Source organism: Rhinatrema bivittatum, chromosome 10 (genome assembly GCF_901001135.1).
Source record: "Rhinatrema bivittatum chromosome 10, aRhiBiv1.1, whole genome shotgun sequence".
NCBI classification, from domain to species: Eukaryota; Metazoa; Chordata; class Amphibia; order Gymnophiona; family Rhinatrematidae; genus Rhinatrema; species Rhinatrema bivittatum.
In genome coordinates this window covers 78564941-78579517 of record NC_042624.1, presented here as the reverse complement: position 1 = coordinate 78579517, position 14577 = coordinate 78564941, and the positions used below count along the sequence as shown (strand labels likewise).

The window sequence follows — 14577 nt, the reverse complement described above, 5'->3', positions numbered from 1 at the left end:
AGTGCTGAGGACACAGTTCTCCCTAGTGCATCTTTTTACGCAGCCCCTCATTTAAATACTGCATCGGGCAACCAGGTTACGTGCATGTTTGGAAAACGGGTGCTCAATACGAGCGCCCATTTTTAATGCGCATTTTACTGCATTGGCCCCCAACATGTTTAAAATCTGCTCCTATGATGCACCTTTCTGACACTTCCAGCAGCAGAGTGGTCTTGCCACATACCTGTTGCACAACCTTTCTGAAAAGCTCAAATAGGGCACATTCAACCAGCCAGAATAATTTTATTTTTCCTGGGAATTTCCCAGGGACACGAGTAAACTAATACATTTTGGATGCTAATTGTTCTTATGACCGTGATTTGTTTAGCATATTTTATACTATTTATTAACTAATTTACTTAATTTGATTTTTAATTTGACTTATTTGTTCTTAAACCTATAGTTTAATATTATGCTTTTATTTTTTATTACTGTGTTCTTATTATTTTTATTATTGCTCTTAGATTTTTATTGCAATGTGTGTATGCGTTGAAATCTTTGTAAACCGTTGTGACAGCTAGTCTAATACAACGGCATATAAAAGCCTAATAAATAAAATATGTGGCCACTTTCTGACTTCACTTGCTGGAAAAATTCATTTTGTCTAGTCCAGTTGACCAGTCCTACTTTCTGTTAAATAAAACTGGTTGTTAGTAAATTGGGTGAGCATATCACTTTATTTCAATTGCATCTTTTTTTTTATGAGCCAGCGTATATACTAGCATTGTTCTGGCATGACACACAAGCTTGATGTTGAAGTGCCATTACTTAAGTCTTGGAATGAGAACAGGGCTCAGTGGTTCCTTGATCTAACAAATTTATTGAAATCTTAAACAGAAGATCTATGCTACAATTCTATTTGAATTTGCAAATGAAACTTTTAATTGATTTTCTTATAGGGCAGATTCCTTAATTCAGCTCTAAGGAACACACCTTTTGTTTTATAAATATTTAATATGATGAGAAAAAAAAGAAAACAAATTAAAAATTGTTTTATTACAGAGACCACAAGGATGAAGAGACAGAAGCAATTTCAGAATCCACTGCAACGAAGGCTTTTGAGCAAGAGTCTCAAAATGGAGAGGAAACCAAAGAACATGTGCAGGAAGTTCAGCAAGATCGTGATGTGGCCAGAAAGAGAGAGCAAGAACGCCGCAGGAGAGAGGCAGTAATTTACATCTTAAATTTAAGCAAATCTCCAGCGCTTGACAATTCAGGGAAACCCTGATAGGGTTATTCAGGGCCAAAGTGCTTTAAAGGAGCAGTGAATCAAGCAATTGGGTTAAGCTTTGAGTGGGATAGGTTTACTGTGGTTTGTCTAATTATAAAAGTAAGTTTTTGGTTTGTTTTGGGTTTTATTCTTTTCACCATTTTCCTTCCCATGATGGTCTCTGTGGGCCCCTACTTCACTTACCCTTCCTTTCCAAATGGACATCTCAAATAACCTTTGCAGACCCAAGACTGGAGGGGTCTCTCCTTAGAGGTTCGCCCTCCATCTTGCTCATTGGCTGACAGGAGCCCCCATAGTACATCTAAGCTTGACCAGATCCATTGGATAGAGGTTCTGAACATGGATCCCATTTGCCAGAGCATGCAGTGTTGTGGCCTGAACCACAGGCTCAGCCCAGCAAATATAGAGTTTAAAAGATAATTGGTTAAACTATAATGGCATTTGACATTGAGCATTTAGAACATAACCTTATTTAATACAGTTGTTTGTATTCATATTTATTTCTTTACTATTAAGTAAACTTCCCCATCTCATGGGTTTAGGATAACAGCACTCATTTATCTTTGGAGGGGCATTTTGATATTTAAGATTAACAGTCTCTTCAGCATTACATGGATGCTATTTTTATTGATTGAATATTTATTGGCGCTAAAGTTTATTTCCCATTAGAGCCAAAGATATATATTAAGATATATCTGCAACAAGTTTTCTTTCTGTGGATTTTTTTTTCATTTCTTTAAATTCTCTCAAAGCCTCAATTTTGTGTTCTCAGTTTTCTGACACCTAATTTAACTTAATACAAATGTACCATGCTTTAGTGAGAGCCTTCTGTCATGATACACTGGTAAATTCCAAGTGTTTGGTCAGTATAAAAATTTCCCATCTGTGAACAAGCAGAACAATAATTGGCCACACAAATGGGTAATGTCATCCAATGTACTGAGATGGAAAAGTTCTCTCAGAGCTCAGAAAACCAGAGAAGAGTTTTCTGAGCATGCTTAGGTGTTCTCGTGCAGCCACCACCATGCAAAACCTGTCTTTTTTTTTTTTGCTTATTCAAGAGAATATGTTCTCTCTCTTTAAACAGTCTGGCTCTTACAATTTTTCTTCTTTATCATTTTCTCTTCTTCTAAATATTTTTTTATTTAAATCTCCCAAATAGTCTCAGCTCTCTTCACAGTGGCAGAAGGCAAACCAGGCTTCAAAAGGTGTCCACACTGATTCAACAAGATAATTTATCAGATCAGCATGACAACTATGGTTTGTACTTAGGACCATCCCCTGATGTTCCTGACTGTGCTATCTATGCCTATGTGTTTTCCAGGGCCAGAAGATGCATAAGTTATGCACTCAGACAATATTTGAGTTATCTCTCTGGGTCAGCGAAGAGGAAACCATCACTAGCTGGAGGACCATCACCTAAATCAAACAAAGTCAGATTCTTCTCATGCTATGCACCATGACTCTAATGCTCAGCGTAGTGGCTGTTCCACCTCTTCTAAAGACATTGTTGCATAGAAATGTGCCTTTGGTGGCATCTACTTTGGCGCCAAATTTATTTTCAGTGCCGTTGACAAGCAAAGGTACCATATCTTTGTTGGTGCCATCAACTTCTTAGCACCCAGATACAAATATTGGCATTATTTAAGCAAAGTAATTAGTTTATTCCAAATCCACTTTGCTAAACAATCCATGTCCATTCTAGTTCAAGAATCAGATATTTCATCTTCTGGGATTCCTTCTTCCAAACAGGACCATCATTCCTTTATCAGGCAAATGTGAATTAATACACCAGATTCTTCTTCTCCTCCTTCCTAATTAGAGCTAATGTTACCCATTTTGAAGTCCATGACTCCAAAATCTGAAACACAATCCTGTAGTCATGTTAAACCAGGCAAGAAATCCTGCAGAGTCACAAATCTCAAGGTTCAACTTTGTTCAAAAATAGGACAACCTCTGATGTGCATTCATTGGCAAGTAAATGTAAGACATTGATAAGACAGACTAAGAGAAAATTTGAAAAGAAGTTGGCCATAGAGGCAAAAACTCACAATAAAAACTTTTTAAAATATATCCGAAGCAGAAAGCCTGCAAGGGAGTCGGTTGAACTGTTGGATGATCAAGGGGTTAAAGGGGCACTTAGAGAAGACAAGTCCATCACAGAAAGATTAAATGATTTCTTTGCTTCAGTGTTTACTGAAGAGGATGTTGGAGAGATACCCGTTCCTGAGGTTTTCATGGGTGATGATTCAGAACAACTGAATCAAACCATGATAAACCTGGAAGATGTGGTAGGTCTGATTGACAAACTGAAGAGTAGTAAATCACCTGGACCGGATGGTATACACCCCAGGGTTCTGAAAGAATTAAAAAATGAAATTTCAGACCTATTAGTAAAAATCTGTAATCTATCACTAAAATCATCTGATGTTCCTGAAGATTTGAAGATGGCCAATATAACCCCTATATTTAAAAAGGGATCTAGGGGTGATCTGGGAAACTACAGACCGATGAGCCTGACTTTAGTGCTGGGAAAAATCGTGGAAACTTAATAAAGAATAAAATCACAAAACATTTAGACAGACATGGTTTGATGGGACACAGTTTACCCAAGGGAAATCTTGCCTCACAAATCTCCTACAGTTTTCACAGTTTACCCAAGGGAAATCTTGCCTCACAAATCTCCTACATTTTTTTGAAGGGATGAATAAACATGTGGACAAAGGTGAACCAGTAGATGTGGTATATTTGGATTTTCAGAAGGTGTTCCACAAAGTCCTGCATAAGAGGCTTCTAAGAAAACTAAAAAGTCATGGGAAAGGAGGCGATGACCTTTTGTGGATTGCAAGTTTGTTAAAAGACAGGAAACAGAGAGTAGGATTAAATGGTCAGTTTTCACAGTGGAGTGCCTCAGAGATCTGTACTTGGACAAGTGCTTTTTAATATATTTAGAAATTATCTGGAAAGGGGTATGATGAGTGAGGTGATCAAATTTGTCGATGAATCAAAATTATGCAGAGTAGTTAAATCTCAAGCAGATTGTGATGAATTGCAGGAGGACCTTGTGAGACTGGAAGATTGGGCTTCCAAATGGCAGATGAAATTTAACATGGACAAGTGCAAGGTGAAGCATATAGGGAAAATAACCTTGCTGTAGTTACAGAATGTTAGTTCTATCTTAGGAGTTACCACCCAGGAAAGAGATCTAGGCATCATAGTGGATATACATTGAAATAATCTGCCCAGTGTGCTGTGGCAATCAATAAAGCAAACAGAATGTTAGGAATTATTAAGAAAGGAATGGCAAATAAAACAGAGGATGTCATAATTCCTCTATATTTCTCCATGGTGAAACTGCATCTTGAATACTGTGTGCAATTCTGTCACCACATCTAAAAAAAAGATATAGTTGCACTAGAGAGAGTACAGAGAAGGGTGATCAAAATAAGTGGCATGGAATGGCTGCCCTATGAGGTAAGGCTAAGGAAGTTAGGGCTGGAGAAGAGACGACTGAGGGGGGATATGATAGAGGTCTACAAAATCATGAAAGGACTTGAAAAAGTTAATGTAAATCAGTTATTTACTCTTTCAGATAATAGAACTAGGGGGCACTCCATGAAGTTAGCAAATAGCTCATTTAAAACAAATTGAAGAAAATTATTTTTCATTCAGTGCATAGTTAAGCTCTGGTATTCATTGCTAGAGGATGTGGTTACAGCAGTTAGTGTAACTGGGTTTAAAAAAGGTTTGGATAAGTTCCTAGAAGAAAAATCCATAAACTATTAATAAGCAATAGTAGCTTGAGATTTATTTAATGTTTGGGTTCTTGTGACTTGGACTGGCCACTGTTGGAAACAGGATACTGAACTTTAGTCTGACCCAGTATGGCAATTCTTGTGTTCTTATATAGTGCCATCCTGTACAGCCTTTGATGCCCCAGTTCATGCGGGGTCTGATTTAATTTGAAGCCTCTCAGGCTTCCTCCTGTGACTTGGAACCTCAACATGATATTGACCTAGCTGATGAAAGGTTTTTTTTTCTTAGAATCTTAGCACTCCTGTGTCCTGAAGTACCTGATCTGAAAAGTCATATTTTTGGTGGCAATGACTTTGGCATGCAGGATCAATGAGCTCCAGGCTGTAGTAACTTATCCACCTTTATACCAAATGTTTTCATGATAGGGTGGTTCTACACATCCATCCTAAGTTTCTGCCTAAGGTGATATCTGAATTCCATTTGAACCATTGTTTCTTCCAGCATTCTTTCCCAGCCCACATGTCTAGAGCAGTCACTGAAGTTTGAACTGCAAGAGGACCTTGGTCTTCTACCTGGAGTGATCTGAAGCCCATAGAAAATCCACTCAACTTTTTGTTTCATTTGACACCAAGTGATGATGCCATTGCCAAACGGACTTTATCCAATTTGCTAACAGATTGTATCTCTTCTGCTATGCCCAGGCAGACCTGAATCTGGATGGCTGTGTCAAGGCTTACAGTGTCAGAGCCATGGCATTGTCGGTAGTCCACCTAAAACTAATATCCACAAAGGAACAAAAGATTTGCCATAATGAGTCAGGCCAAAGTTCCAGCAAGCCCAGTATCCTGTATCCAACATTGGTCAATCCAGATCTAATACAGTGATTAATAAGCAGTAGTAGCTTGTGATTTATCCAATATTTGGGTACTTGCCAGGTACTTGTGACTTGAATTGCCCACTGTTGGAAACAGAATACTGGGCTTGATGGACCCTTGGTCTGACCCAGTATGGTATATCTTATGTTCTTATGTAAGTACCTGGCAGGATCTCAAGATTCATATATTCTATGCTACTTTATCTCAGGGGTAAGCAGTGGATTTCTCTAGGTCTACTTTATTAATCGTTTATGAACTTTTCTTCTAGGAACTTGTCTAAATATTTTTTAAACCCGGCTACACTAACATCTTTTACCATAACCGCGAGCTATGTATTCCAGAGTTTGTGTTAAGTAAAAAAATATATTTTCTCTTATTTGTCTTAAATGTATTACCTAGTAACTTAATTGTGTCTCTCCTAGTCTTTGTACTTTTTTAAAGAGTAAACAGATTTGCATTTACCTGCTCCACTCAACTCATATTATAGACCTCTATTATACTCCCCTCAGCTCTCTTCTCCAAGCTCTTTAAAATACCCTATTCCTCTATTATTTCCATAACTCTTAAGCCTATCTAACTCAGGTTTGAAAATTTGTCAGGGTTCATCTTAGTGCTATAGCAATGTACCACAAAACTTCAGGAGAAATTCCTAGTTCCCAGATTCATGAATTCCCTAACTCATCTAAAAACATTGATTTAAAAATATGCCTACTCTTTGGTATTTCAACATTTGTTCCTCGATTCATGAATTCCTCTTTCTGAGCCTTCAAAGAGGCAGATCTAAAATTGCTTTCTTGGAAGTTTGTTTTTTTTTTTTATAACTATACCTTCTGCCCAGCGAGTAAGCAAGTTGCAAGCATGCCTCATATTCTCCATTGACTCCATTTTTCTACAACATAACAGGTTTGAAAACTTCCCAAATTTGTTACCAAAAATTCACTCTCAATTTCACTTAAATCATTCCATAGTGTTCCTGAGATCTCTCACAAGTAAAGGCAAACATACTTTTCATATTCTGGATTGCAAAAGAGCCTTACTGTTCTATTTGGAAAGGACAAAGTCATTTAAGAAGTCCTTATAGTTTGTTCACCTCCTTCAACCCAGTCAAACAAGAGTTTTCAGTTACAAAATCTTTCCACCTGATTTCTGATTGCATCTCTTATTGCTATAGTCAATCAGGAAAATAACCAACTTCAAAGTAAGGTGAAAACACATCATCATGTCAGAGCTGCTACTGCTTCCTTAGTCTATCTTTGCTCTGCTTCCATAGAAGATACTTGCAAGGTTGCCGTCTAGTCTTCTGTCTATACCTTTGCTCATCACTGTCTGGAAGATGCTTCAAGTCAAGGCAGCAGTTTTGGTCAAGCAGTTCTCAGAAATGTAATTCCTTCAACTTTCCTTCCAATCACTTCATCATACAAATTGCAAATGTAGGGGTTTTTTTTCTTTTCACTAGGATGTAAAGAACAATAAAAAAACAAAACAAAAAAAAAAACAGTCCTCAGCTTGGGAGTCCTCACTTACATGGTGGATTTTTTGTCCTGGTTATCCACAGAATAAGCAAAGTTGTTAACCTGTAATAGGTACTCTTCATAAACAGCAAGACAAATCAGCCACACTATCCTACCCACCTCCTCTTATAGGTCAGGGTTAGCTTGTTACAAAGAATGAGGAGACTCACACGGTGGTTGCTCAGTAACACCTGCACATGCTCAGAAAATTCTTCTTGGGTTTTCTGAGATCTGAGAGAGCTTTTCCATCTGTGTCATCAGATGATATCACCTACTTGTCTGGCTGTTTTGTCCTTTTGTCTATGGAAAACACCTGTTCGAGATAAGTAACATTGCTATTTGAGGGATTTTGTTTTGAAGGCTTCCCAAACTCATCTTCACCATACCTGTAGTTTAGTTCACATAAACTGTAGAGGAGCAATTTTTTAATCTAGTACCTAAAATTGCAAATAAAGTGAACACTCCCGTTTACTTTTAGCCTTGCTCAGATCAAGATTATAAGTTCATCATATTTTATTAAAAGGGACTGTCTAATTTCTTTTCCACTGAATATTTACTCATTTACGATTTTGTAAAGTGTTACCTGGAAAAATATTTAATAGGGTGTTAGTAGACCATTTTGTGACATAATACATACCATTAACCCTTGAAATGGTATGTTTAGGTCACATACCATTTCTAATCAACTTTGAAAATTGTACCATTAGCTTAATTTAAAGCAGGAAGTAAAGCCCATGTTGAGCAAACTTATGCATGGCAGCTAACTTTTCCACTTCAAATACTTTTTATTTTACTTTCCTCTCTTCTTCCTCAGATGTCAGGAACCATTGATATGAACCTGCAGAGTGATATCATGGCAACTTTTGAAGAAAATCTTTATTGACCACTGAAAAAAATTCTTCTTCAAACTTCTTGACATTAAAAGATGTCTCAGTAATAACTGTAGTGCCTTAAGATACCACTTTTAAATAAATGACATCATGCATGTAATAGTGTTACCAATGGAAGTGATCTTGTGCAGATACCAGATGTCTATGCAAAAGGAACAGGATCAGAGGGCTACTATGCAAATGAATATGGCAAAATCAGTAAAATGCCATAGTTTTAGTGCTTTTTGATACTGTAGTTTATAAGATACTGATTGATTTCAACAAATAGTGCACCCATACCTTTAAATCTGGCAGACACAGGCATAGTCTCTTTAGCCCTAAGGCTATTGTGGAACACATTTAGCAGATACATTGCATATCAAAGTTGCATTCTGGACCAGTTATTGCCAAGAAATGGTAACTTAATGCTTTTTAAAATATTTTACTTTGATGAAAGAAGTAGAAGGGGACATTGCCTGAATAACATTTGCATCTTCTTGAGTATTGCAACTGGACTAAATAGTTATGCTGAATAGATTTAGAAGCATATACTGTACCTAAGTGAATATTTGTACATTATTTCAGCAGTCTATTGCAGCTGGAAGCTGGTCATTGCCACTTATGTGCTTTTCACTTTGCAGTGTTTGTATACATAGTATTTTTTTTTTTTATTGTAAGGTGCAGCAGATTTCATCTTCAAATCCATGACTTTAATTCTAAACAGGTAATATGCTTTTGATAGCTGTCATATGTATGCAAATGAGTGCATTCTAAAACTTAAATGTGGTTGTATACTTTGCACTGGAATACTTGAATGTAAAATAACAAAGGTTTCTAATACATTTGGAATGGCTTTGTATTTAGTTTGTTGGCAAAGCAGTTCAAAAGAGTTTGACAATGAACAACTGATTTATAATTTCTTTGAAATATACATGATCAGTTTATGAATGCTGTACAGCATACAATGCTTTATTTTGTAATAAACAGTGGTATACAATTTGCTTTAAAGAATGCATGGCCTTTGAATTTTTGTGCAAAATTTTAATTAATACGTTTTGTGTACAGTTTCACACAAATGCAAACTATTAATTTATTGTACCTGTGTTAGGCATTGGACATTTCTAAATCTGAAAATGCCTGGACATCTGCTTTGCAGGATTTCACAGGTATTGACATGTATGCCACATTAACTCATCTAAAGATAGCTGCATATTTTGATGACAAATATGCTTTTTTTAAATATATATGCTTTTGAATAAAATTCTATTTTGGATTTTCTCTACAGAGTCATGGATCCTTTATAATGGGGATCAACAATGATTTTGGCCAAGTAGTAAAAAAAAAAAAAAAACCAACAATCGACTTCAATGTGTACTACTACTACTACTACTTAATATTTCTATAGCATACATATAAGATGTTGGTATGCTGGATCAACGAAATGGGGGGAAGGATACATAAGTAGAAATACTGCAGGTTGCTCTAGTTAATAATTAATGTAAAATGTTTTTGTTTTACAGCAAACTATAATTCTTTTTCTAAAAACATTTTATTTAAACCAGGCACAAAATACAGAACCAGATCACCACAAATAACATGGGCCACAGCTTGTGTATCATAAATAGAACACAAACGCAAAATAACTGAAGACATCAATAAAGCAATATAATTGTAATCTCCCTATGCTTATTTCAATATGGAGCCCAGACATCCAAATACATGCCATCTGTTCTTTGACAGCAGAAGTCAGACATTCCAAAGAAGCAATATCAGCCACCTTACTTTCCTAGTGGGAAATCATTGGAGAGTTCTTCCACATATGTGCCACATGGAGAAGTTGATTCGTCAGTTTCCTCCATCCTCTCATACTGGATCTATCAGACCATAATTCCCATATGAATAAAAACAAATATGTATTTAACCTTTTCCTGCAAATAATGGCTTTCCATCTGGTTTTCATTCCTTCTGCTGCTCGTTTCTCCTCTTCTCCGCTGCTCCCCTCCCACCCCCCCTGTTTTTTGTATTTTCCTCCTTTGCAGTTATATTACAAACTGGCATGATGTACTCACGAATATCTGTATAAAAAAGCTAACAAATAAAATATAGCATCTACTACTTGGGACCAAAAAAAATGTACTGGTCTGGACTCCCACCATGTATATAAATGCCCATCTGTCCACAGCCTCTCCAACAAAGAGGACTAGCCCTACTAAATATGGCAAAAAAACAGGAGTGTGATACATGCAATGTAGCACTTTGAATTTTCCTTTACTGCAATTAGAAATTTGTCGGGATGCTCTTCAAATGTGCTTTCACATTTTGGTATCCAAATCTCCTTGAAGTTCTGAATTCCAGACCCTAAAAATCCAGGTAAGGCATCTTCCCCACTAGTCTCCAATCTAGTGGCATACAACAAAGAAATCAAATGGTGTTCCCCATTATCACAACATAAAACCTTCTCTAACTCCTCACATTCCTCCCTGTCATTAGTAACCCCAAGTGATTTTAAACTATAATTTCATAATTGTAAGTACATGTAACGGGTGTGTCTGGGAATCTGAAATTCCTTGATAAGATCTGTAAAGGTTTTAAGCTATCCATTCTCAAGGAAACCTCACTAAGAGCAAATCTCAGCAAATGAGGAAAAGGTGCAAAGAGAGAGAGAGGATTCTTGCGAATTGAGGACATATATGTCTTAATACACTGTGTGACCCAACTTTTTCTGTACCTGTTGACAAACGTTTAGGGACTGTCCCTAAACAATAGAGCACAGTGCATTAGTAAATGAAGGGTAACTGTAACACAGATGCTAAACTATGACCCACTAATTTCCAGAGCTAACTAGGGCTAGGGAGGATCTGTCCCCAACCAGATACTAAGGCAAACTAGATGGCATGCCCACTAATACATGTGGAAATCAGGCAGAACAGATGAGAAGAGATCCAAACTGATCTGAATCCCAGCCCTGAGTCCTCAAACCTGGGAGAGCCAATGCCCTATCTGACTGAAGGGGACCAGAACTCACATGATAGATCAGCCATGCAGCCAGTAAAGACATAGCCTTGTAAATATTTACTTTGGTCCAGAGAGAAAAAGTAGTAACATTCTCATAAGTGGTCCCATTTAATTACATTGATGCTTATAACCACTGCCTTTTTCAGAATATATATATATATATATACTCAAGATAAAATACTCAATGTTTATATTCTAACCAGGAGAACCTAATACAAGGTTACTCTAATTTCCATTGAGAAAATTAGAAACAATGGGGTAGATTTTCAAAAAACGCGAATAGGCGTACTTTTGCTGGCGCATCAGGCGCAAGCAAATGTACGCTGGATTTTAGTAGATACGCGTGGAGCCGCGCGTATCCACTAAAATCCTGGATCGGCGCGCGCAAGGCTATGAATTCTGTATAGCCGGCGTGCGCCGAGCCGCGCTGCCTACCCCCGTTCCCTCCAAGGCCGCTCCGAAATCGGAGCGGCCTTGGAGGGAATCCTCTAACGCCCTCCCCTCACCGTCCCCTCCCTTCCTCTATCTAACCCACCCGCCCGGCCCTGTCTACACCCCCCCCTTACCTTTCTCCGGGGATTTACGCCTCCCGGAGGGAGAAGTAAATCCCCGCGCGCCAGCGGGCCTCTTGCGCGCCGGGCCGCGACCTGGGGGTGGGTACGGAGGGCGCGGTCACGCCCCCGGACCGCCCCGGGCCGTAGCCACGCCCCCGTACCCGCCCCCAAAACGCTGCCGACACGCCCCCGAAACGCCGCGACGACCGGGCCCGCCCCCGACACGCCCCCCTCGGAGAACCCCGGGACTTACGCGAGTCCCGGGGCTCTGCGCGCGCCGGTAGGCCTATTGAACATAGGCCTACCGGCGCGCAGGGCCCTGCTCGCCTAAATCCGCCCAGTTTTGGGCGGATTTAGGCGAGCAGGGCTCTGAAAATCCGCCCCAATGTCTCACATTATTAGCATCATGAAACATGTCACTTTTTAACTATACAATAATGAATCTAACCACATGAGATAATACACTTTGAATGCAGGTCAACAATCCAAGATGTAGGAATACAAAGCTACATAGACTGTTATAGAAATATCTTGCCCATGTATAATTTTGGCTAACATACAATGGTGTACAAATTTTCTGAGTGCTGCAGGTTGAATACCTCTTTAAAAAACCAAAAAAACCAAAACCAACTCAGATTAATCAAACGAATAGTTATGTAATGTGACATTCGTACGTAATGTGCTAACAAAGAGAATACTAAAGGAAGGGGTTCCTGTTGGGTATGCTGTTATAGTATCTCGACAAGGGAGAGAGGTGTTCATATACAGCACCTGCTACATCCACAGACAATAGCATTGCCCAATGTAATCATTAACCTCTATATACAAAGACTTTGTAGAAAATGTTTTTTGCAAACAAAAACCTTACATGCAATATTTTGTATGAGATAACCATATAACAATCAAGTTTCATTTTTATTATACAAATAATGGGATTTATCTTGCAAAGTATCACTGCAGCTAGCTTTTTTTAAACTACCAAACACAACAACTTAATACAGACTAGCAATATCAAGACTTGGAAAAATAGAGATTTCAAAGCAAACAAGGAAATGCAGAATACTAAAAGTCAGGAAGAAAGCAATCTCTCTATTAAGGCTAACTGTAACTTATCCACTTAACTGCAGGGGAGAAAGACTGATACTTCACGCTTATCCAGCATAGCTCTCTGCTTCAACGGCAGGGGAGAAAGTCTGATACTTCACGCATATCCAGCATAGCTCTCTGCTTCAATGGCAGGGGAGAAAGCCTGATACTTCACTTTCAACGCATATCCAGCATAACTCTCTGCTTCAATGGCAGGGGGAATGAAGAAAAGTGGATCTATATACAGACAACAACCAACAAGGACTGAATTACATAGTATGGGTAAACAAAAAAGCATGGGTGTAGCTTGCTTATTGCAGCGGTTACTACCCCTAATTAAGCTAGATATTTCACTTACATGCAGTTCCAACACTGCTCTCTACATTAATGGTGGGGGTGGGGGTGGAAGGGAAATAGAACCAAAAGGTTACTAAGAGCCAAGAGTAACAGATAAGTATGAGAAAAAAAAAAGTGCGAAACTTGCTGGGCAGACTGGATGAGCCGTTTGGTCTTCTTCTGCTGTCGTTTCTATGTAACTGGCTCCAAGAACAGGTAGCAGTATATATCTACTTGCAATGCACTTCAATTCTGACTAAGAAAGTGCTTGATGATCGCCTGCAATATACTATGAATACCAGTACAAAGGAGAAAAGTCAAAAAACATTTTTTTACAAATTAAAAAACACTGTAACTTAATACAGACTAGCAATAGCAATCCTTGGAAAAATAGAGATTTCAAAGCATGCAACAAAAAAATGCAGAATGGCAGCAGTAGTTATTTAAAAAATAATAATAAAAAACCTTCCCCCCAATAGGTGAGGTGCATAGGCTTAACCAATGTATCTATATCATAGAAACAGAACTATTGGCAGAAATGGACCAAATGGTCCATCCAGTCTACCCTGCAAGCTGGGCAGGTTACTCCTATGCTTATCAGTTTCCCAGACTGTAAAGGTCAGGGCCCTGGTTGGTTGCAGTCTGAATCTAAATCCCCTTTACCCCTTGCTGTGGAAGCAGAGAGCAATGTTGGAGTTGCATCAAAAGTATCAGCCTTATTGGTTACAGGTAGAAACAACCTAATCAGCAAGTGAACCCCATGCTTATTTGGTCCCCAGAACCTAAAAGTCAGGGCTCTCCTTGGTTGCTGTCTGAATCCAATTCCTCTTTTCCCCCTACATTAAAGCAGAGAGCAATGATGGAGTTGAAAGAACAAGATCGAGGCTTATTGGTGAAGGGTAGTAATCTTTTATTTTATTTAGAAGTTTTTATATACCCATGAACGTTGGGAACATCTCATCGGTTCACATTAAACAAAAAGGTCAGCAAACTAGCGCTTTACGGTGAAACAATGAACAGGTGACAATCCAGATATAAAATTAATCGAATTAAAGTTAAAGGCATAAAAATAAATAAATTAGATGTAGGAAGAAGAATAAATGTATAAATAAGTATATGTATATATAACTATTTACAAGGAAGCTGTGGAGGTTAGGGTGGGACAAGGAATATAACAGAAATATATTTATGAGAGAGCAGTGGAGGTCAGAGGTGGGAAAAGGTGGGGTGGGGGGGGGAGGGGTACTGATCAGAGTAAGCTTGTTTGAAGAGGTATGTTTTCAGGTACTGTTTACATTTTTTTGG

The 14577-nt window shown here is 38.3% G+C and overlaps 1 protein-coding gene across 7 annotated transcripts in view; it reads left to right on the top strand.

Moving 5' to 3' along the window:
• Nucleotides 1-8302, top strand: part of BRDT (bromodomain testis associated) — a 108159-nt gene extending 99857 nt beyond the window's left edge. For all 7 annotated transcript variants that reach the window (XM_029617679.1, XM_029617676.1, XM_029617680.1 and 4 more), the window contains 2 exons: nucleotides 1042-1207; nucleotides 8227-8302. In XM_029617679.1, coding sequence (XP_029473539.1) covers nucleotides 1042-1207; nucleotides 8227-8295 — 235 coding nt within the window. In that variant the 3' untranslated portion in view covers nucleotides 8296-8302. The remainder of the gene's footprint in view (nucleotides 1-1041; nucleotides 1208-8226) is intronic.
• The last annotated feature ends 6275 nt before the right edge of the window (nucleotides 8303-14577 follow it).